At 41.7% G+C, this 25,342-nt stretch overlaps 1 protein-coding gene across 1 annotated transcript in view; it reads right to left on the bottom strand.

The window, feature by feature from the left end:
• LOC138642825 (lipoxygenase homology domain-containing protein 1-like) overlaps positions 1–19,538 on the bottom strand; it is a 302,432-nt gene extending 282,894 nt beyond the window's left edge. Inside the window, exons 1-3 of the mRNA XM_069731356.1 lie at positions 19,382–19,538; positions 16,900–17,119; positions 5,347–5,501 (exon numbers count right to left, since the gene is read on the bottom strand). Of these exons, the coding sequence (XP_069587457.1) occupies positions 5,347–5,501; positions 16,900–17,119; positions 19,382–19,534 (528 nt within the window). The 5' untranslated portion in view covers positions 19,535–19,538. The remainder of the gene's footprint in view (positions 1–5,346; positions 5,502–16,899; positions 17,120–19,381) is intronic.
• Positions 19,539–25,342: the final 5,804 nt, after the last annotated feature.

Below are 25,342 nucleotides of genomic sequence, written 5' to 3'. Positions count from 1 at the left end.
AACATCAGATAATAGCCATGTTTCTTCGTAGTTTCATTTAATAACACTTCATTTCTCTTTCTTTTCGCACTCTTGCTTCTCATAACAATCCAGTAAACAATTAGGGAAGACTTTGTCTTCTGCTGAAAGGGCCGCATATGTCGAAGTGTAACGCTATGGCCGCTCTCAGCTACTCTCACTTCCTAACTAATTAATGAGGATCCGACCGCTTGATTTATGTCGGTATGATTCCTCAGTAGAAGCTTGAAAGTCCACTGTTCTCCGTAGGAGAGTTTAAGTCCCAATATTGTGGCCATTGATTCCTTTCAATCCACACAATTGAGCTTCCTTTCACTGTAGACAACTGTTTGCTAAAGTCCTACTGATACAATGCCTTCTTGTTCTACTTACCTTAAGTGGGCCTCCTACTTCACCTTGATTAAGCTTCTTACTGTTTAGGTGGCCTCCCTAGCCTAGGTTTCAATCTGTGGAGTCTCTCTATCAAATCTCTCTGTCAGATATCTCCTCACATTTCCTTGGTACTTAGGACGTACTATCTGATGTCCTGTCATCTTTCCTTACACAGAACACACTATCACATGTAACATGTCAGTCTAAAAACTGTCACACCTTAGATCTGTCTTTGCTGAACACTGAGCACTAATTAGAGATCATGAAGTTGTCTTCTGTCTTCCCACATAGCCCATCCCAGTCTGGGCTAGTCCCAACTATTAATTCTATCTATTCCCCAACTAAGTGCATGCAAATTGTCAGGCCTTCAAATTCATATTTAAGTAGTGCAATTCATTATACAGTGTAATAAAACATATCTCTTATCTCTTCAAGAGGTCTTGTAATGTTTTATTTCCAAAGTGGCAGTACCACACGAAAATTGAGCACTTGCTGCTGTGTTCCGCCCAAATAACTGCTGACCTTTCATTGGGTTCCAGCACCAATTGACTATTTGGGGACTTTCTAACAAAAAGTATTCTACAAAGTGGTGATTTTTGTCTTGAATTAACTGTATTTTCCATAGCATGGGCAGCTTGGTTGCTTTATAGATCTGATTTATTGGGGCAAAATGGATTTAAATATATGGACAAAGATATTTAGCAAATTGTGCTTTGGATGTGTGTTCCCACGGTGGGTGTATTTTTTCTCCTTGTTCCATGACATTCATCATTTATCCACGTACATTCCTCTAGTATACGTCATATTACTAGCTACCTGTGGCAACTGGTTTCTGGTTGGCAAATAATTCATTCCATCTGTTTTATCGCCAATGTGTTATGGAGCTGGTTTTCATCCTGATTTGAAAACACAGAGGTCCCGATTCATCATTGTCTTTGCGCCTGTTTTTTTGTTTAGTTTTGTGTATTTTGCACATTTTTTTGCATCCAATTCATTATTCTATTTGTGCTTTTTTAAGTCTATTTTATATGTGGTAGCCTGTTTTTGTTTGTTTTTTGCTTTGTTGGAGGAGTCTAGTAATTCCAGATGATTCGGCCGGATTCATCAATTTGCGATGCAAAACTTTGGACACAGTTTTTTGCGACTTTTGAAGTCAAAATTAGCAAAAACATTTCAAGAAAGAAAGAAAGACCATTTTTATCTTTGTGCCAAATTCATGAATCGCTTGCTCCATTTTGAATTTGGTGCCAAAAAAGTAACTTATACCACAAGACAAAAAAGGAATGTGACAAATGAAAAAAATGCAAATGATGAATCAGGGCATGAAGATCGACACATTTCATCTAGTGATTGGACGATTGAGAATTTCTGTTTATTTCTGTAGTGTCACGCACAGGACCGGGGAGCAAAGACGGTGACCGGGCAAGTGCCGAATTGAGACCAGAGGGGAATCGCTGAGGGTTAGTATCATTACTTCTTGGAACCTGAAATTTGCATTATTTTAATATTTATTTCCAGTGAGTGTATGTTCTGCCTATAATATAATTACATTTATGATTTTTTTATGTCATGTACTTCTTTTGTATTTGCAATACCTATTGGCACTTTTGTTACCACTTTCACAAGTTTCTAGTGAGTTCATCTGCACATCACCTACATGCATGATTTCTCATTATTATTTACTCAGCATGCCTTTGCTATGCCTGGACTTTTTAGGGTCCCCAAGTATTTCTCTGTCTGTCTAAATGGTCTGTTTTTTTTTTCATTATTTAATGTTATGCAAGATAAAGCATAAAATATATATTTTTATTTTGTATTATTTGTGTCTGGCACATTTCTTTTTGGTGTATTGGTATTATTCATCTTTTGCATATATGATGCTTTCATTATTCTACCTGGGGCAACTGGTTTTCTGCTTTGGTAAGAAAGCTCTTCCACCTATTCTGTCAGCAAGGTATCATGTACCTGCATTTCATCATGCTTAACAATGCATGGCTCCAAAAATCTTTGGTCATTGATTTGCTGAGTGAGAATTTCTGGCCATTTCGTCAGCATAGAAGACAGGGACAGAACGTGCAGACTAGTGGGAATCGGGCAAGTGCCGGAATTGGGCCGAAGGAGTATCATTGAGGGTGGGTGCCATTTCTGTTATTATTTTTAACTTCTCAGAGAAATGATAAATACTTCTTACTCCTTGGAAAGTTTCCATAAGCATGGGTGTAATGATTTGCGACCACAAACAGGAACATGCTGGAGGGGGGGCCATCGACGCCAGTGCTGGATGTGAGTCCTTGGACTATGTGGCTGCAATGCATGCCATTGAATAATCAGAAGTCGGCAGCAAAAGATGCAAAAGTTTGGCACCATGAATGGTTAGTACCCCCCTTTTGAAAGTATGACAGCTTGCACCTTTTTTAAGTAATCTATTGTGAATTTTGACTTGTATTTAGAATCATTATCCATTTGTAGAAGCCATCCTCTTTTCAACTTCAGCTTTTTTACAGATTGTGTTATGTTTGCATCAAGAATTTGTTGAAATTTAATTGAATCCATTTTTCCCACTTCTCGTGAAATCTTCCCTGTGCCATTGGCTGTAACACAACCCAAAACCATGATAGATCCACCCCCATGCTTAATGGTTGGCGAGATGTTCTTTTCCTGAAATTTGGTGCCCCTTTTTATCCTCATATACCTTTGATTATTGTGACTAAAGAGTTCTATTTTAATCTCATCGGTCCACTGGACTTACTTTCAAAATGCATCAGACTTGTTAAGATATTCTATTGCATACTTCTGACACTATTAGTGGTGAGGATACAGGAGAGGTTTTCTTCTCATGAGTCCTCTATGAAGGCCATATTTGTGCAGATGTCTCTGAACAGTATAACAATGTACCACAATACCAGAGTCTTTGAACAACACACAAAAAAATGAAAAAATTGCCAATTGGATATAATTTCACACAAGACCCCAAAAAAAGGCAGGGCAAAATTGTTGGCATCTTTCCAAAATTGTGAGTAAACAATTTTGTTTCATGCAAGTGATGCTTGTTCAAACTCACCTGTGGCAAGTAACAGGTGTGGGCAATATTAAAATCACACCTGAAACTAGATGAAAAGTCTTACGGGAAAATGTCTTGTGGACAGATGAGACCAAGTAAGGCTTATTGGTAAAGCGCATCATTTACTGTTTGCAAAAGAAGAATGGTCCAAAATTCCAGTTGAGAGTTTTAAAAAGCATGCTGATGGTTATAGGAAGCAATTGAATATTAAATTAAATGTGCCAAAAATTTTGTGAGACATTTTTTGGGGATTTTGTGTGAAATTATGTCTAATTTGCTTCTTTTTTATGTGAATAAGAAAATGTGAAATTGCAACAATTTTTTTGGAGAAATGCTTCCTTTTTATAAAACAATTTCAAGGACGCCAACACTTTCGGCCATGACTGTATATACCAGGAAGGGGCCTAGGAATGGGGCATATACACTGGGGGTTAACATTTATGTCTTTATAGGGTTTAGAATGCTATAAGGGCCCATACTTCTGACCCACATGTGGGGGGGCGGTAATAGGTCCAAATTTTGCACTGGGTTTATCGGACGCTAGTTACGCCACTATCGTTAAATATATGTATATAAATAAATGTCCTCTACTGTTTCATTGATGATCTATCCTTAGGATTCATCATCAATGTCTGAATGGTCAGGGCGCCCCCACCAATCAGCTGTTTTCGGGGTCGGTGGTGGCCGCTGGCCACAGCAGCTCAGTTACGGAACTGCTCTGTCTTCTGATAGTCGCCACGGCAGGGTACTGAACATCCGCCTCCAACTGATTTGAATAGGTCATCAATGAAAAATTAGTGGACAACCTTTTTAAGCCTAAGACTACACTAGATACAATATCTTGTGATCTTTGGGCAAAAAAACTGTAGTGACACAATGTTTGGATTTCTGGGGTAGTTTGTAAGGACTCTATATTATTACATCCTATTAATACAAATTTATCAAAAGTCCTCAAATATATAGCACACCTCAGAATCATATTCATAAACCAATATTCCTCAAACTATCAGCAAGGAACAAAAGAGGGCATATTCAATATATTAAAAATAAATTTTAATCAATAAGTAACCATAAAAACATACAAAAATGACAAAAGCAGGGTAAGACTTATAATACATAAAGTGGAGGACAATAAATACCAGATAGTATAGTTTCCGTAACCATGAACAGCTACTGAGGAATATTGTAGCAATATTAAGCACTATATTTCTAAATTAGTAATTCATGGAATAACGTTATTCCCATAATCCTCAAGCAGCTGTATTAAGAGTAAAGTGCAAAAAGTGCCTACTACAGCGTTTTTAGCAATGGAAGATGCATACTGCAAAATTGCATAGTGCTAACTCCTATAGGGCTCCATACCCTGCCATATAATAAAACGCCACTACCCAAAGCACATTACATAGTGTAAAGCTGACCTATAGTGTATAGGCAAGGTAAACTTACATAGTCAGCAATCTGGTAAATAGAGTTCCACAACGACCCCGACAGCGCCGTTTCGCCTGACTGGCTTCCTCAAATAGGGGGCATATGCATCTTCCATTGCTAAAAACGCTGTAGTAGGCACTTTTTGCACTTTACTCTTAATACAGCTGCTTGAGGATTATGGGAATAACGTTATTCCATGAATTACTAATTTAGAAATATAGTGCTTAATATTGCTACAATATTCCTCAGTAGCTGTTCATGGTTACGGAAACTATACTATCTGGTATTTATTGTCCTCCACTTTATGTATTATAAGTCTTACCCTGCTTTTGTCATTTTTGTATGTTTTTATGGTTACTTATTGATTACAATTTATCCTCTTAATACAGTAATGAAGTCACTCACTACATTGTTCCACAGCATACGTAAAGGAAATAACACAGTTGAGTATTAAAACCCAAGTTTACCTTGTTTCGTGTAAATTTGTCTCCAGGGATGGATGATTTCTGTAATTTTCTTGCACCTGAGTCTCCTCGCTCTCCGTAGAGAGTTATATAGACATTAGCGAATGTCTCTGCTCCCCAATGATCACCAGTGTGCACAGATACTATATACTGATTAACTGAAAGGAAATGAGTCAGAAAGTCACTAGAAAAGAAAACATCATTTGTAATTCTTGGGACTTAATGTAACTCTTATTATAGTACGGATAAAGTCTACAATTCCTCCTCAACAACAGATACTTTTGTAAGCAAATGGTCTCATTCCAATTCATAAGAAAAATAAATAGAAAATTACAAATCTGGAAATACACATTCTTGAAAGTTTAGCATATCTGGGAGTAAATTCAGCATAAAGCTATTCATAAATTCTCCAGCTTTTTACAGTGTCTGTCATATATTAATTTTCTCAATGGACAGCTTTATGTTGTATGGAGAACGCTTATATGTGAACCTTATTTTTTAAGTGTACAAACAATAGTTACAGCTGAAACCAGAAGTTTACATACACTATATAAAAAGACACATATGCATGTTTTTCTCCATATCTGACATGAAATCAGAATAGATCTTTCCCGTTTTAGGTCAATTCGGATTACCATAATTATTAATATACTAGATGTTGGCCCGATTCTAACGCACCGGGTATTCCAGAATATGCATGTCCACGTAGTATATTGCCCAGCCACGTAGTATTTTGCCTAGTCACGTAGTATATTGCCCATCAACGTAGTATCTTACCCAGCAACGTAGTATATTGCCCAGCCACGTAGTATATTGCCCAGCCACGTAGTATATTGCCCATCGACGTAGTATATTACCCAACGACGTAGTATATTGCCCAGCCATGTAGTATATTGCACAGCGACGTAGTATATTGCCCAGTCACGTAGTATATTGCCCAGCCACGTAGTATATTGCCCAGCCACATAGTATACAGCAGAGAGCCACGTAGTATATTGCACAGCGACGTAGTATATTGCCCAGCCTTGTAGTATACAGCACAGAGCCACATAGTATATTGCCCAGTGACGTAGTATATTACCGAGCCAAGTATGTCACAGGTTAAAAAAATAAAAAATAAACATACTCACCTAACGATCCGAAGGCCCCTTGTAGTTTAACATACTCACCATTCTAGTCGCTGCTCCTCAGCGTCCCATCTCTCCGCCTCCTGGGATCCAACGGCGCTGTGCAGATGGGCGCACGGCTGCCGCTATCTTGCGTTCCCAGGATGCTTTGCGAAATTACCCATATGACTTAGCGGTCTCGCGAGACCGCTAGGTCTTCTGAGTAATTTCGCAAAGCATCGCTGGGAAAGGAAGATGGCGGCAGGCGCGAGCACCTCAGCTGACAACGGAGGGTGAGTATTACAGGTTTTTTTACTATTTTTAACATAACTTTTTTTTACTATTGATGCCGCATAGGCAGCATCAATAGTAAAAGGTTGGGGACACACAGGGTTAATAGCGGCAGTAACGGAATGCGTTACCCATGGCATAATGCGGTCTGTTACCGCCGGCATTAACCCTGTGTTAGCGGTGACCGGAGGGGAATATGGAGCGGGCGCCGTGGACACTGACTGCGGGGAGTAAGCAGCGGAGCACCAGGGACACTGACTGTGCGGAGCGGAGCGCCGGGGACACTGACTGCGGGGAGCGGAGCGCCGGGGACACTGACTGCAGGGAGCGGAGCGTAGGGGACACTGACTGCGGGGAGTATGGAGCGGGCGCCAGCCACTGACTGCGGGGAGTATGGAGCGGCCATTTTCTTCGGGCCTGTGCCCGTCGCTGATTGGTCATGGCTGTTTTGCGGCGACCAATCAGCGACTTGGATTTCCATGATACACAGAGGCCACAACCAATGAATATCTGTGACAGACAGACAGACAGAAGGACAGACGGAAGTGACCCTTAGACAATTATATAGATGATTTCATGTCAGGTACTGAGAAAAACATGCATATGTGTCTTTTTATATTGTGAATGTAAACTTCTAGTTTCAACTGTATACCCTACAGCTCATTTCTATCTTATCCATAGATAAAGGGTTTTCTTAGCATTCATTTTTTTAGTGATAAGATTCTCTGAGGTTAAATACAAGAAAGACAATTATATTTACTTATCTTTGCTCCAGTGCTGTTTCTCCACTGCTGCTCCACTTCTTTGTTGACAGGCTGCAGCGATGACTCATGATTAGTGTTGAGCGATACCGTGCGATACTTGAAAGTATCGGTATCGGATAGTATCGGCCGATACCCGAAAAGTATCGGATATCGCCGATACCGATATCCAATACCAATACAAGTCAATGGTACACCAAGTATCGGAAGGTATTCTGATGGTTCCCAGGGTCTGAAGGAGAGGAAACTCTCCTTCAGGCCCTGGGATCCATATTAATGTGTAAAATAAAGAATTAAAATAAAAAATATTGATATATTCACCTCTCCGGCGGCCCCTGGACGTCACGCGGGTAACCGGCAGGCTTCTTTGTTTAAAATGAGCGCGTTTAGGACCTGCGGAATGACGTCGCGGCTTCTGATTGGTCGCGTGCCGCCCATGTGACCGCCACGCGACCAATCAGAAGCCACGACGTCATTCCTCAGGTCCTAAATTCCTAGAATGAGGAGTTTAGTGCCTGAGAATGACGTCGCGGCTTCTGATTGGTCGCGTCGCGGTCACATGGGCGGCACGCGACCAATCAGAAGCCGCGACGTCATTCCTCAGGTCCTAAACGCGCTCATTCTAGGAATTTAGGGCCTGAGGAATGACGTCGCGGCTTCTCATTGGTCGCGTCGCGGTCACATGGGCGGCACGCGACCAATCAGAAGCCGCGACGTCATTCCGCAGGTCCTAAACGCGCTCATTTTAAACAAAGAAGCCTGCCGGTTACCCGCGTGATGTCCAGGGGCCGCCGGAGAGGTGAATATATCAATATTTTTTATTTTAATTCTTTATTTTACACCTCACTATGGATCCGATACTGATACCCGATACCACAAAAGTATCGGATCTCGGTATCGGAATTCCGATACCGCAAGTAGCGGCCGATACCCGATACTTGCGGTATCGGAATGCTCAACACTATTCATGATTTCAGAGCGCACGACCCCTGCAGCTAATCACTGTGTTTAGTGATTTGTACAGATTACCTTGGCATCATCCACAAGCCAAGAGTTTGGCTGCAGCAGTCATGTGCTGTAGTCATGATACCTAGCAACTAGATTAAGGGCAGCAGAGAAGAAACAGTGTTTGAGCCATTTGTGTTGCTGAGTTTGTTATTTTTAATTTTTGGAGTCCTTAACCATCAAAATATTAAAGAAACACTCCTATGAAAATGTTTTTCCTCTTAATATATTGTCATCATCTGATTGTATAGCATTGTGCACTAACTATTCCTCATTCTGCCTTTCTATCCAGTTAATTCTTCTGTTTTCCATTAGATCTATAAAGAAACAGGAGGTCAAGTTTCCCTGCATCACTGCAAAAATCCCTAACAGGGGAAATAAAAGCAGCTGAGTCAGATGTTAAAGAGGGGACTGATACATTCAGGAACAAGAGACTTCCTGTTTCTACATAGAACAGAGAAAAGAGAATAATTAACTGGGTAGAAAGGCAAAATGAGTAATTGTAAGTACACAGTGCTGTGTAATATGATGACTGCAATATATTAAGAGGATAACCATTTTGATGAAGGGAGTGCTTCTTTAATTAATGAAAAACCTTTTACATAATCTATCAATAAAATAGTGCAATTAGTGCTACTGAAGTCCTTTTAAAATGGTTTACTCTTTGTTCAAACTAAGCACCTAAAATACAAAGAAAAGCAAAAAAATAACTCATAAATTAGGCATCTAACCGACTAACATATTACTCTATTTTTCTCTCAAAAAAATTACACATAAATAGTTGCTGGAATAAAGCCTGATAGCGACAAAGTAAAAATGCCATTTCTTTACAACAGGAAATACTTTTATTAGAAACATCTTTGAGTTCCAACCTTTATTGGAAATTCGCAAACAAAATGTAATGAAAATGGAAATAAAAAAAAGCAGTAAGATAGAGTAAAGAGGGACAGAAGGAACGGTAGGGAGTTTTTAATGAAACTATATTAGAAAAGTGATCTATATATATAATTGTCTAAGGGTTTTTCCGTCTGTCTGTCTGTCTGTCTTTCTGTCTGTCTGTCTGTCTGTCTGTCCTGGAAATCCCGGCTCTCTGATTGGTCGAGGCCGCCAGGCCTCGACCAATCAGAGACCGGCACAGCATCGACGTAGAAATCCCGCGTCTCTGATTGGTCGAGGCCGCCAGTCTGATTGACACTTCTATATTGATCAGTCCTCCTGACACTTCTGTATTGATCAGTCCTCCTGACACTTCTATATTGATCAGTCCTCCTGACACTTCTATATTGATCAGTCCTCCTGACACTTCTATATTGATCAGTCCTCCTGACACTTCTATATTGATCAGTCCTCCTGACACTTCTATATTGATCAGTCCTCCTGACACTTCTATATTGATCAGTCCTCCTGACATTCTGTATTGATCAGTCCTCCTGACACTTCTGTATTGATCAGTCCTCCTGACACTTCTATATTGATCAGTCCTCCTGATACCTCTATATTGATCAGTCCTGACACTTCTATATTGATCAGTCCTCCTGATACCTCTATATTGATCATTCCTCCTGACACTTCTATATTGATCAGTCCTCCTGACACCTCTATATTGATCAGTCCTCCTGACACTTCTATATTGATCAGTCCTCCTGACATTCTATATTGATCAGTCCTCCTGACACTTCTATATTGATCAGTCCTCCTGACACCTCTATATTGATCAGTCCTCCTGATACCTCTATATTGATCAGTCCTCCTGACACTTCTATATTGATCAGTCCTCCTGATACCTCTATATTGATCAGTCCTCCTGATACCTCTATATTGATCAGTCCTCCTGACACTTCTATATTATCAGTCCTCCTGACACTTCTACATTGATCAGTCCTCCTGACACTTCTATATTGATCTGTCCTCCTGACACTTCTATATTGATCAGTCAACCTGACACTTCTATATTTATCAGTCCTCCTGACACTTCTATATTGATCAGTCCTCCTGACACTTTTATATTGATCAGTCCTCCTGACACTTCTATATTGATCAGTCCTCCTGACACTTCTATATTGATCAGTCCTCCTGACACTTCTGTATTGATCAGTCCTCCTGATACCTCTATATTGATCAGTCCTCCTGACACTTCTATATTGATCAGTCCTCCTGACACTTCAATATTGATCAGTCCTCCTGACACTTCTATATTGATCAGTCCTCCTGACACTTCTATATTGATCAATCCTCCTGACACTTCTATATTGATCAGTCCTCCTGACACTTCTATATTGATCAGTCCTCCTGACACTTCTATATTGATCAGTCCTCCTGACACTTCTATATTGATCAGTCCTCCTGACACTTCTATATTGATCAGTCCTCCTGATACCTCTATATTGATCAGTCCTCCTGACACTTCTATATTGATCAGTCCTCCTGACACTTCTATATTGATCAGTCCTCCTGACACTTCTATATTAATCAGTCCTCCTGACACTTCTATATTGATCAGTCCTCCTGACACTTCTATATTGATCAGTCCTCCTGACACTTCTATATTGATCAGTCCTCCTGACACTTCTATATTGATCAGTCCTCCTGACACTTTTATATTGATCAGTCCTCCTGACACTTCTATATTGATCAATCCTCCTGACACTTCAATATTGATCAGTCCTCCTGACACTTCTATATTGATCAGTCCTCCTGATACCTCTATATTGATCAGTCCTCCTGACACTTCTATATTGATCAGTCCTCCTGACACTTCTATATTGATCAGTCCTCCTGAAACTTCTATATTGATCAGTCCTCCTGACACTTCTGTATTGATAAATCCTCCTGATACCTCTATATTGATCAGTCCTCCTGACACTTCTATATTGATCAGTCCTCCTGACACTTCTATATTGATCAGTCCTCCTGACACTTCTATATTGATCAGTCAACCTGACACTTCTATATTTATCAGTCCTCCTGACACTTCTATATTGATCAGTCCTCCTGACACTTTTATATTGATCAGTCCTCCTGACACTTCTATATTGATCAGTCCTCCTGACACTTCTATATTGATCAGTCCTCCTGACACTTCTGTATTGATCAGTCCTCCTGATACCTCTATATTGATCAGTCCTCCTGACACTTCTATATTGATCAGTCCTCCTGACACTTCAATATTGATCAGTCCTCCTGACACTTCTATATTGATCAGTCCTCCTGACACTTCTATATTGATCAATCCTCCTGACACTTCTATATTGATCAGTCCTCCTGACACTTCTATATTGATCAGTCCTCCTGACACTTCTGTATTGATCAGTCCTCCTGATACCTCTATATTGATCAGTCCTCCTGACACTTCTATATTGATCAGTCCTCCTGACACTTCTATATTGATCAGTCCTCCTGACACTTCTATATTGATCAGTCCTCCTGACACTTCTATATTGATCAGTCCTCCTGACATTCTATATTGATCAGTCCTCCTGAAACTTCTATATTGATCAGTCCTCCTGACACCTCTATATTGATAAATCCTCCTGACACTTCTATATTGATCAGTCCTCCTGACACCTCTTTATTGATAAATCCTCCTGACACTTCTGTATTGATCAGTCCTCCTGACACTTCTATATTGATCAATCCTCCTGACACTTCTATATTGATCAGTCCTCCTGACACTTCTATATTGATCAGTCCTCCTGACACTTCTGTATTGATCAGTCCTCCTGATACCTCTATATTGATCAGTCCTCCTGACACTTCTATATTGATCAGTCCTCCTGACACTTCTATATTGATCAGTCCTCCTGACACTTCTATATTGATCAGTCCTCCTGACACTTCTATATTGATCAGTCCTCCTGACATTCTATATTGATCAGTCCTCCTGAAACTTCTATATTGATCAGTCCTCCTGACACCTCTATATTGATAAATCCTCCTGACACTTCTATATTGATCAGTCCTCCTGACACCTCTTTATTGATAAATCCTCCTGACACTTCTGTATTGATCAGTCCTCCTGATACCTCTATATTGATAAATCCTCCTGACACTTCTATATTGATCAGTTTTCCTCACACTTCTATATTGATCAGTCCTCCTGACACTTCTATATTGATCAGTCCTCCTGACATTCTATATTGATCAGTCCTCCTGACACTTCTATATTGAGCCTCGACCAATCAGAGACCGGCACAGCATCGACGTAGAAATCCCGCGTCTCTGATTGGTCGAGGCCGCCAGTCTGATTGACACTTCTATATTGATCAGTCCTCCTGACACTTCTGTATTGATCAGTCCTCCTGACACTTCTATATTGATCAGTCCTCCTGACACTTCTATATTGATCAGTCCTCCTGACACTTCAATATTGATCAGTCCTCCTGACACTTCTATATTGATCAGTCCTCCTGATACCTCTATATTGATCAGTCCTCCTGACACCTCTATATTGATCAGTCCTCCTGACTCTTCTATATTGATCAGTCCTCCTGACACTTCTATATTGATCAGTCCTCCTGACACTTCTATATTGATCAGTCCTCCTGACACTTCTATATTGATCAGTCCTCCTGACACTTCTGTATTGATCAGTCCTCCTGACACTTCTATATTGATCAGTCCTCCTGATACCTCTATATTGATCAGTCCTCCTGACACTTCTATATTGATCAGTCCTCCTGACACTTCTGTATTGATCAGTCCTCCTGATACCTCTATATTGATCAGTCCTCCTGACACTTCTATATTGATCAGTCCTCCTGACACTTCTATATTGATCAGTCCTCCTGACACTTCTATATTGATCAGTCCTCCTGATACCTCTATATTGATCAGTCCTCCTGACACTTCTGTATTGATCAGTCCTCCTGACACCTCTATATTGATCAGTCCTCCTGACACTTCTATATTGATCAGTCCTCCTGACACTTCTGTATTGATCAGTCCTCCTGACTCTTCTATATTGATCAGTCCTCCTGACACTTCTGTATTGATCAGTCCTCCTGACACTTCTATATTGATCAGTCCTCCTGACATTCTATATTGATCAGTCCTCCTGACATTCTATATTGATCAGTCCTCCTGATACCTCTATATTGATCAGTCCTCCTGACACTTCTATATTGATCAGTCCTCCTGACACTTCTATATTGATCAGTCCTCCTGACACTTCTGTATTGATCAGTCCTCCTGACACTTCTATATTGATCAGTCCTCCTGACATTCTATATTGATCAGTCCTCCTGACACTTCTATATTGATCAGTCCTCCTGACACCTCTATATTGATCAGTCCTCCTGATACCTCTATATTGATCAGTCCTCCTGACTCTTCTATATTGATCAGTCCTCCTGACACTTCTATATTGATCAGTCCTCCTGATACCTCTATATTGATCAGTCCTCCTGACACTTCTGTATTGATCAGTCCTCCTGACACTTCTATATTGATCAGTCCTCCTGATACCTCTATATTGATCAGTCCTCCTGATACCTCTATATTGATCAGTCCTCCTGACTCTTCTATATTGATCAGTCCTCCTGACACTTCTATATTGATCAGTCCTCCTGATACCTCTATATTGATCAGTCCTCCTGACACTTCTGTATTGATCAGTCCTCCTGACACTTCTGTATTGATCAGTCCTCCTGACACTTCTATATTGATCAGTCCTCCTGACACTTCTGTATTGATCAGTCCTCCTGACACTTCTATATTGATCAGTCCTCCTGACACCTCTATATTGATCAGTCCTCCTGACACTTCTGTATTGATCAGTCCTCCTGACACCTCTGTATTGATCAGTCCTCCCGACTCTTCTATATTGATTAGTCCTCCTGACACTTCTATATTGATCAGTCCTCCTGACACTTCTATATTGATCAGTCCTCCTGACACTTCTATATTGATCAGTCCTCCTGACACTTCTATATTGATCAGTCCTCCTGACACTTCTATATTGATCAGTCCTCCTGACTCTTCTATATTGATCAGTCCTCCTGACACTTCTGTATTGATCATTCCTCCTGACACTTCTATATTGATCAGTCCTCCTGATACCTCTATATTAATCAGTCCTCCTGACACTTCTATATTGATCAGTCCTCCTGACACTTCTATATTGATCAGTCCTCCTGACACTTCTATATTGATCAGTCCTCCTGACACCTCTATATTGATCAGTCCTCCTGACACTTCTGTATTGATCAGTCCTCCTGACACTTCTATATTGATCAGTCCTCCTGATACCTCTATATTGATCAGTCCTCCTGACACTTCTGTATTGATCAGTCCTCCTGACACTTCTGTATTGACCAGTCCTCCTGATCTATATATATAATTGTCTAAGGGATTTTCCGTCTGTCTTTCTGTCTGTCTGTCTGTCTGTCTGGGCACAGCGACGATGATGTCATAAAGGACGTAGACATCTCACGTTTCTGATTCAGCGACGGGCACAGTATCGATGTAGATGTCATAATGGTTGCCATGGCGACGATGATGTCATAAAGGTTGCGTCGACCAATCAGCGACGGGCACAGTCTGCCGCGAATTCTGGAATCATCATTGTCCATATATTACGGGGACATGCATATTCTAGAATACCCGATGCGTCAGAATCGGGCCACAATCTAGTTAGTTATAATAGGGCACACCGGGGGCATTACTCCTTGGCCAATACAAAAAAAAATAACTCTAAAAAGGTGAATCCATGGTCTTCATGGTGTGCAATTGTCTAGTCTCTTGGGGAGCAGGATGGAGAGTTTGTTCAGGATTAGAGTAGGTGGGGATGATGATGGAAATGTGTCTGTGTTACAAATTCTGAAGATGAAAGTCATCAAGAAGTTGCCATGGTGGTCTGAGCCAAATGAGAACAAAATGGAGAAAGCAAATGACCCCAATCAAAACCAACATCACCTGTAAGTCACTGTATAAAACTATATTGTAATACTGTGTGTGTTTTGGTTTTATTATTGTTAGTTTGTCTTTGCTCTTTGTACAGCATGTTTTGTTCTGTAGCAGTGTTATGTATTCACTGTGTAGTGGCAATGGTAGGTGATACAGTCAGACAGTATTATTATGGCCTTGTATATAAGTACTAGCTGTTTCCAGCCAGCTAACGCTTGGCACGCTCATTGATATCTAATTAACGCTGCTGGTGATTATGCAATTAAATGTACGTTTACCTTGGCTGAAGTCGTTGAATTGCTGCGTGTGGTAATGTGTGGGGAGGCGGAGCCTTGTGTGGTAATGTGGGGGACGGAGCCTCGTGTGGTAATGTGTGATGACGGAGCCTCGTGTGGTAATGTGTGTGGATGGAGCCTCGTGTGGTAATGTGTGTGGACGGAGCCTCGTGTGGTAATGTGTGGGGACGGAGCCTCGTGTGGTAATGTGTGGGGACGGAGCCTCGTGTGGTAATGTGTGGGGACGGAGCCTCGTGTGGTAATGTGCGGGGACGGATCCTCGTGTGGTAATGTGTGATGACGGAGCCTCGTGTGGTAATGTGTGTGGACAGAGCCTCGTGTGGTAATGTGTGTGGACGGAGCCTCGTGTGGTAATGTGTGGGGACGGAGCCTCGTGCGGTAATGTGTGGGGACGGAGCCTCGTGTGGTAATGTGTGATGACGGAGCCTCGTGTGGTAATGTGCGGGGACGGATCCTCGTGTGGTAATGTGTGAGGATGGAGCATCGTGTGGTAATGTGTGAGGACGGAGCATCGTGTGGTAATGTTTGTGGATGGAGCCTCGTGTGGTAATGTGTTGGGATGGAGCCACGTGTGGTAATGTGTGGGGACGGAGCCACGTGTGGTAATGTGCGGGGACGGATCCTCATGTGGTAATGTGTGAGGATGGAGCATCGTGTAGTAATGTGTGAGGACGGAGCATCGTGTGGTAATGTGTGAGGACGGAGCATCGTGTGGTAATGTGTGTGGATGGAGCCTCGTGTGGTAATGTGTGGGGATGGAGCCACGTGTGGTAATGTGTGGGGACGGAGCTTCGTGTGATAATGTGTGGGGACAGAGCCTCGTGAGGTAATTTGTGGGGACGGAGCCTCGTGTGGTAATGTGTGTGGACGGGATTATGTGTGGTAATGAGGTGGGGGGTGGGATTATGTGTGGTGATGTGGAGGGGGCGGAGCTACTGTGCAGGGGGCGGGATTAGCGAGTAATCACGATGCCTCTTATATATAAAAATTATTGATAATAACAGTCTTTGTATAGCGAGTTTTGTTCAGAACAGTACATATTTTGACTTTAGGTGGCCAGGGAGTGGTAGCATATGGAGAGACTTATCCCTTGGGACTTTGGCCCCTGATATTTTAAGACCCTAGCAAAGCCCTTGATTTTGACAATAATTCCAGTAACATTCAAACATTTAATGTAGTCTCACTTATATTTACCAGGTAAAAGTTCTTGTTGATTACCGATCACCCGAAATTCTTTTATGGCTTCCTCTTCTTCACAGTCTACAAGGAGCCAAGAGTTACAGTCAAACTGCACATCCTGTTTGGTTTCTTCATTCACCATTTGAATTTTTTCCAAATGCCATCCTGGTGCAGTGGGTAAGTGATCGCAGATTAGACGCAGCTTATATATTTCTCCAATATCTTCGATTGTTACCTGTTTTTTTTACATACAATTAGTGGAGTCAATTCAATTGTGAAATATAAAATATCATTCTCTGAAACTGACATGTCTTTGAGATCTAACCTCACTCCTATAATACTAATAAGGAAGAGAGAGTTAAAAGCCTATAATCCTATAATTCCTTCCAATATAGATAAACACACACAGAAAAAGCCTCCTATATTATGTGTTACTACCAATTAATAGAAAAATCAGACAAATGTATATATACGCACCATAAATATTTTATTGAGACACAATTACACAGTAACAATAAAATGTAACAAGGAACGATGAAAGAAACAGGAGGTCGATGAGAGACACAAAATAATACAAATAAGATTACAGTATAGAGCATAGTCACCAGATAGCGGAATATTACCAAGGAGTACCAGATGAAGTAGGGGTGAAACGAGCGTTGAGGTCTGAGGTGGAGGGTGATGTGGTGACAGTCTATTATATTTGAGTAACACATGATATATTATACTACTACTAATAGTTCATACATCATTAAGCAGAAAAAGTTTTATGGATAATGAATGGAAGCACAACATATGTTTTTTGAATTCTATCTCTTTATCCCCATTCAGCCCTCGGTTCTTTAGGTTAATGTAGGTAACCTGGTGTTGGACCCCGTCTATGTCACCCTTTGCTTGACAAGTATAGAGAATATTTTTCAGATTATCTTTGGCTTATCCAAGTCTGACATTCTCTGCCATCTTCCTAGGCTTGTCTTGTGGTGACATGATTGTCCATTTATGCTAGCTCAGTAAGGCTGGATTGAATCTTTAAGGCTGAGATCAGTGCCTAATGTAAAGGCTGATACAAGTGCAGTGAATGGCATATACAGTAGGAAATAGGCCTGGAATAGTCTGCAGTGAATGCTGTTTAATTATTCAATAAAAATGATAATACCGGCAGTTAATATATGTTTTCTAATCATCTAAAATGGGCCCTTCCAGCCATACACATGCTAGACTTTATTAGTCTATTATCGCTCTTTTTGCTATAAAATGTAACTGATATAATGAGCTCTGCTTTCTTCTGTAAGTTACTAAACAGACGGAGGATGCATTCAGTTAACAGTCTGGTGTTCAGAACATGCCGTGTCAAGTGAATGGATTAATATAATGTCATTTGTCATTTGAGAACATGTGGAAGCTGAACACAAGCAATATGCAGTAACTTATACTACAGCAAATCAATATGTGTACGATCAATAGACACCATAATACTATTAAAAGGCCAGTAACATACTAAGTGAATGCATGGTACTTTGTACAGGGACTATTGAATGTTATTTTAGCTGATTTTTCTTTTTAGTCTATAACTTTACACATTTACAGCAGTCACATAAGTACAAGCTGAGTATATAGCATTTCTTCTAAAGGAATATAACTATGTGGGCCCAAGCAACGAGGCTTAGCAGGGCAAGTTCCAGAATCATATGGGCCTGGGAGTGTAAGTTCGGCTCCTTAGTCCTCAATATCCATCAATATCCAATAACTATGGCTCTAAGGCCTCAATCAGATGTCACTGAGTCTGAGTGTCATCAGTGTTTTTCATCCAAATTTCATCAGAGTTTGGCTAGTATTTACCAGTAGTATTTCATCAGTGATTTTCCCGTGTGGAAAAGTAAATAAACTGCAAAGACTGCTAGTTTTCATCAGTGATAAAAAAAAAAAAAAAACAGACGTCTCCTTGATTTTTTTGTGAACAGATGCAAAAAAAAAAAAAGTCATATGATCAGCTTCATAGATTATAACTGGTACGCGTTCTATCCTTGAAATCATGGATAATAAAATGTATGCGAAAATCAGCCGTCAGAATGAGGCCGAAAGTTTTTCTAATACGTCGTGTTTCGCCTGTTTTTTTTTTGTATTTTTTTTGCCTGCATGCTACTTTTGTGCCAAGAAGGAACAAAAAAAAAAATTTAAAATAGCAGGTATGAACATACCGTACAAATGAGGGAAGCTGTAAGCCAAAATATTTTTTTTATTTTTTGACTTTTCATAGTCCAACTGCTTTTTATTTTTTGGACAGTATACCTGTTATTTGTTTTTGTGATCGAGCTGCTGTTAGATTAATACTAATTATTCTACCTTTATGGAATGCAGAGAAACACTGTTTTAATTGTTTTTCTTTGTTATGCCAGTTACCAATCACAATAAATATGTGTTACCTTTACTGCACCCTTGGCACACTGCTAGTTTGAACTATTATAGTTTTATGCTTGTCTAATCTGTATTTACTTACCGAAAACTCATCTGTAGAGCCGGGAAATAAATATTGAATCTCAGAATTTTGCAAAAGAAAAATGTCCTTTGTTTTCCCATCTGATCCGTAAATAATGACATTAATTTTCATCTCATTACTCCGTAAGGAATCATTGGCGGTTGTTATTTGCATATTCCAAAGTTTTCCTACAACAAATAGAATAGGATGTGACCATTATATATAATATATAATAACAAAGACAGGTAGGAATGGCAGCTTTACAAAAGTACACGTATAAAATGGTCCTGGTCTCACACATTCTTGTTTTTGAAAACTATGCAAAACTTTGTGTAATGAGTAATGTCATTGGTTAATGGATCCAATTAACTTATAATATACAGTTGGACTACTGTTTGCATCTGATAACAGCTGAACATTTTGTTTGGTCATAAATCAGCTGAGCGGATCGCTCAGGACAAGAGAGATACGAACTACAGGCCCCACCATCAGACAAATTCTCTGTGAATTGATTCTGGAGTCTGCTATGTACTGTGATATACACACAAGGACGTAATTGTTGGTATCTTCTGTAAAAGTAAGAAAAACCCACAATGGTCACTGAAATAAGTTGAAGCTAACAAAATATTTTTCCAAATATCTTCACTGAATATCAACTAATGAAAATCAGACATTGCTTCAAAATTGTGGTTCAACAGAAAAATAATAACACTAATGAAAATTGCCTGGACAAAAATGCTGGTACCTTAACTTGATATTTTTTTTGTGTGAGCAGGTTGCGGGATGCAGTAACGGACTGGAGGCAGAGCAAGGGTTAACAATATTTAACAAACAGGGAATATTCCACGCAGGGAGGTAATGGGTTAAACAGGGGAATAAACAGTCTAATTGCAAAAGGAAATGCAGAGTTGAGGAATAAAGGATCAGGTAAAGGCGGTTGCGGTGAATACGGTTAACAAGTCGGTAGTCCCTCAGACGATGAAGTCAATAGCGCTGACAACGTCAGGCATAGTGTCTTTTCTAGTAAGCTCGTGTAGACAGCAATGCCTCATCTTGTGGCGGCAGCGGTCAGCCGACGGTACCTTCCGCTGCCCCTAGTCCATATGCTGCAGTGGCTGCCAATGGTGTGGGCCACAGTCATTTACGAGCCCAACGTGGCTCAGCTAATAAACACTGGCAAAGTCAGGGTGCAAGTGTCTGTCCCATACCCAGTCACTCTTAGGTGGCACAAGCACTGTACTCACGGACATGGAGCTTACAGCGCCTTGATCTCTCGTATTAAACGAGTACACACTGCACCTCTCTCTGTAGTCACTGGGCACACACTGCACGTTCCTGTCTCTCTCGTCCCCACTGTTGGTGGCAGGAGATGGCAAATACTGGCCTGCACGCTGCTGATGCTCCCAGGATGAAGCACTCCTCTGCCTGGCTGTTGCTCCTGGTCACATGGCTCCCCTCAGCACAGCGGTCCCTCTGCAGATGGTGGAGGACCCTCTCTATGTGGCCTGTTGCGGCGCTGGTACTCTGTGGGGAGGACGGGCCACGCCGCTCACCTGACTGTAGGGGGGATTATTTGTGCAGGAAGCCCAGTGAAGGGCAATTATTTATTAGTGCGCGTCGGAGGACCCCTCAGTATTGGGCGTCGGAGGACCCCTCAGTATTGGGCGTCGGAGGACCCCTCAGTATTGGGCGTCGGAGGACCCCTCAGTATTGGGGTTAACAAGTCGGTAGTCCCTCAGACGATGAAGTCAATAGCGCTGACAACGTCAGGCGCAGTGTCTTTTCTAGTAAGCTCGTTTAGACAGCAATGCCTCATCTTGTGGCGGCAGCGGTCAGCCGACGGTACCTTCCACTGCCCCTAGTCCATATGCTGCAGTGGCTGCCAATGGTGTGGGCCACAGTCATTTACGAGCCCAACGTGGCTCAGCTAATAAACACTGGCAAAGTCAGGGTGCAAGTGTCTGTCCCATACCCAGTCACTCTTAGGTGGCACAAGCACTGTACTCACGGACATGGAGCTTACAGCGCCTTGATCTCTCGTATTAAACGAGTACACACTGCACCTCTCTCTGTAGTCACTGGGCACACACTGCACGTTCCTGTCTCTCTCGTCCCCACTGTTGGTGGCAGGAGATGGCAAATACTGGCCTGCACGCTGCTGATGCTCCCAGGATGAAGCACTCCTCTGCCTGGCTGTTGCTCCTGGTCACATGGCTCCCCTCAGCACAGCGGTCCCTCTGCAGATGGTGGAGGACCCTCTCTATGTGGCCTGTTGCGGCGCTGGTACTCTGTGGGGAGGACGGGCCACGCCGCTCACCTGACTGTAGGGGGGATTATTTGTGCAGGAAGCCCAGTGAAGGGCAATTATTTATTAGTGCGCGTCGGAGGACCCCTCAGTATTGGGCGTCGGAGGACCCCTCAGTATTGGCCGTCGGAGGACCCCTCAGTATTGGGCGTCGGAGGACCCCTCAGTATTGGGGTTAACAAGTCGGTAGTCCCTCAGACGATGAAGTCAATAGCGCTGACAACGTCAGGCGCAGTGTCTTTTCTAGTAAGCTCGTTTAGACAGCAATGCCTCATCTTGTGGCGGCAGCGGTCAGCCGACGGTACCTTCCACTGCCCCTAGTCCATATGCTGCAGTGGCTGCCAATGGTGTGGGCCACAGTCATTTACGAGCCCAACGTGGCTCAGCTAATAAACACTGGCAAAGTCAGGGTGCAAGTGTCTGTCCCATACCCAGTCACTCTTAGGTGGCACAAGCACTGTACTCACGGACATGGAGCTTACAGCGCCTTGATCTCTCGTATTAAACGAGTACACACTGCACCTCTCTCTGTAGTCACTGGGCACACACTGCACGTTCCTGCCTCTCTCGTCCCCACTGTTGGTGGCAGGAGATGGCAAATACTGGCCTGCACGCTGCTGATGCTCCCAGGATGAAGCACTCCTCTGCCTGGCTGTTGCTCCTGGTCACATGGCTCCCCTCAGCACAGCGGTCCCTCTGCAGATGGTGGAGGACCCTCTCTATGTGGCCTGTTGCGGCGCTGGTACTCTGTGGGGAGGACGGGCCACGCCGCTCACCTGACTTTAGGGGGGATTATTTGTGCAGGAAGCCCAGTGAAGGGCAATTATTTATTCAAGGGCGCATCATGGGAGATATTTTTTTATTATGGTGCAGTTTAATTATATTTTTATTTTTAAGGGCACCATGTCTGGATGTGTTTCAGAAGACAGGAGAAGAGGGAGGTCTGCAAAGATGAGCTGTGTACATTAAATCTCATAATGGCATCAGAGCTAAATGAAGACAAAAGGGATGGGGATGGCTTCAATCAGAGAATATGCCAAATATAAAGTACCTGGAGGTGTATATTTATTTGTGATCCGGACTACATCTCATCGGTGCTGTGGTTCTTCTATGGTCCACAGTGTGATTATAACTGTTAACAACAACTCACAGTATCTCTCTACCATTGTTAAAGACACACTGGGAGTTGTAGGTTTCATCAATTTGTCTCTGCTGTCCACATCCAGGGAGATTAGGTACAATGTACACTGTTGCACATTGTGGACAAAGGAACATCCAGATCTCTGGATATAGACTTGTAACCTTGAGATTGTTGATATTTTTGAACAATTTTGGTTCTCAATGCCTCAGACTGTTCTCTTCTCTTTCTGTTCTCCATGTATAGTGTGGCACACACAGACAAACAATGCAAAGAGTTTCAAATTCTTCCCTTTTTACCTGGCTTCAGGTGTGATTTACATATAGCTCAAACCGGTTACTTGTTACGGGTGAGTTTGAATGAGCATCCCAAGCTTGAAACAAAGTTGTTTACCTACATTTACCAATATTTTTGTCCACACAATTTTTGAGATTTTCTGTGAAATGATGTCCAATTTGCTTTTTATTCTCAGGTTTTCATGTGTTGCTCCAATCAGGGCCACTATCATGGCATTACTGCCCTTACTGGCATATGGGGCCCGCTCCAGATGCCCCTCCTTACCGAGCCCCAGGGGCGGAATTCGGCATTTCACCCAGTAACTGAATGTGCCTTCGAAGACGAACATTCAGTTGAAATCTATTGCCATGCAGGACCCGCTTACTGCACTACAATACGAGCTGCCAGCCACTCAGAGGCAGACAGCCGACGTTGGGGCTATGTTGCCTGCATATGACTTCACCGTCGTGTGCTCGCACATCCGCGCCTCAAATGGTTGAGGAGGGGGCCACCACTGGACCATAGCCAGGTAAGGAGAAACTCTTTCTTCTTCTTCTTTTTTGTACTGAAATCCACGATATGAAGACATTAAGGGGGGAGGGGGGGTGGGCGGAGGCAGAATGGAGGCATATGGGGCCAGGATGAGAGGACATATATAGGGGCAGAATGGATACATATTGAGGGGGCAGGATAGAGACATATGGGGAAGGGATGGAGACATATGAGGGGGCAGGATGGAGACATATGGGGGCCAGGATGGAGACATATAGGGCCAGGATGGGAGGACATATTGGGGCGGCAGGATGGGAGGACATATGGGGCCAGTATGGGAGAAAATATAGTTTGGCAGGATAGAGACACGTGGCCCTGATGGGAGGACACATGTGGGATAGGATGGAGACCAATGGGGCCATGATGGGAGGACATATGGGAGCAGGATGTAGACACATGTGGCCAGAAATCAGACACATGGGGGCCATGATGGGGATGCTATTATTGGAAGGTGCTAGGATGTAGGACATTATTACTGTAGGGGCTAATTAAGAGGTGTTATTTCTGTTGTGATGTATTTTATTTTTTAGGATACTCTTTTGAGTGGAGGGTAAGTCCAGTCATTGTGTAGATTGACAATGTCACTTTTTTTCTTCATTTGGCATAGTGTAGAAGTTGGGAAAAAATTGGCGATGAGTCACTGGTTGGAAGAAGTGATGGCGGTCTGTACTGGATGAAGAAGAAAAGCAAAGATGAATATCTTCAACTACAGACACCACTGGTGTCTGTATGTTGCCTGTACACTTACATTATACACTATATAGTATATACAGAGCTCCTGTGTATAATTTCATCTGAGATCACTGCATTACCTGTATGAAACCGAGACTATATATAGAGCTCCTGTGTATAATATTACTGTTGATCACTGTATTATCTGTACATTGATACTAAAAACAGATCTACTGTGTATAATGTCACTGGTAAGTCAATATTACCTGTACACTGATGCTATATACTGTATACCATTTACAGGGCTCCTGTGTATTATGGCACTTATGGTAATATGTGTATTGTATTTTTTATTAATAATCTGTATTCTAGTATTCAGTCACTATGTGGTGATATTATGTGGTCTGGTCATGGTGTGGTGATATTTTGTCCCTTGCATGTGGTAATATTTGGTCAATATATGGTAGTAATATGTGGTCTGTTCATGGTGTGGTGATATTTGTCCCTTGTATATGGTATTACTGGTCATTTAAAATATGTGATGCATTCCCTTAACCCCAAAGGGTGGTTTGCATGTTAATGATCAGGCCAATTTTTAAAATTCTGACCACTGTCCCTTTATGAGGTTATAACTCTGGAACTCTTGTATGGATCCCGGTAATTCTAACACTGTTTTCTCATGACATACTGTAATTCATGTTAGTGGTAAAATTTCCTCAATATTACTTGCGTTTATTTGTGAAAAAAAAACAGAAATTTGGCTAAAATTTAGAAAATTATGCAATTTTCCAAAGTTTAATTTTCATGCCCTTAAATCACAGAGATATGTCACACAAAATAGTTTATAAGTAACATTTCCCACATGTCTACTTTACATCAGCACAAGTTTGGAACAAACATTTTTTTTGTTAGAAAGATATAAGGGTTAAAATTTGACAAGCGTTTTCTCATTTTTACAACACCATTTTTTTTAGGGCCCACATCACATTTGAAGTCACTTTGAGGGGTCTATATGATAGAAAATACCCCAAAGTGAAAC

The sequence above is a fragment of the Ranitomeya imitator genome, chromosome 6 (genome assembly GCF_032444005.1).
Source record: "Ranitomeya imitator isolate aRanImi1 chromosome 6, aRanImi1.pri, whole genome shotgun sequence".
NCBI classification, from domain to species: domain Eukaryota; kingdom Metazoa; phylum Chordata; class Amphibia; order Anura; family Dendrobatidae; genus Ranitomeya; species Ranitomeya imitator.
The sequence above is the reverse complement of the archived record's forward strand: the minus strand, read 5'-3'. Positions and strand labels throughout refer to the sequence as shown.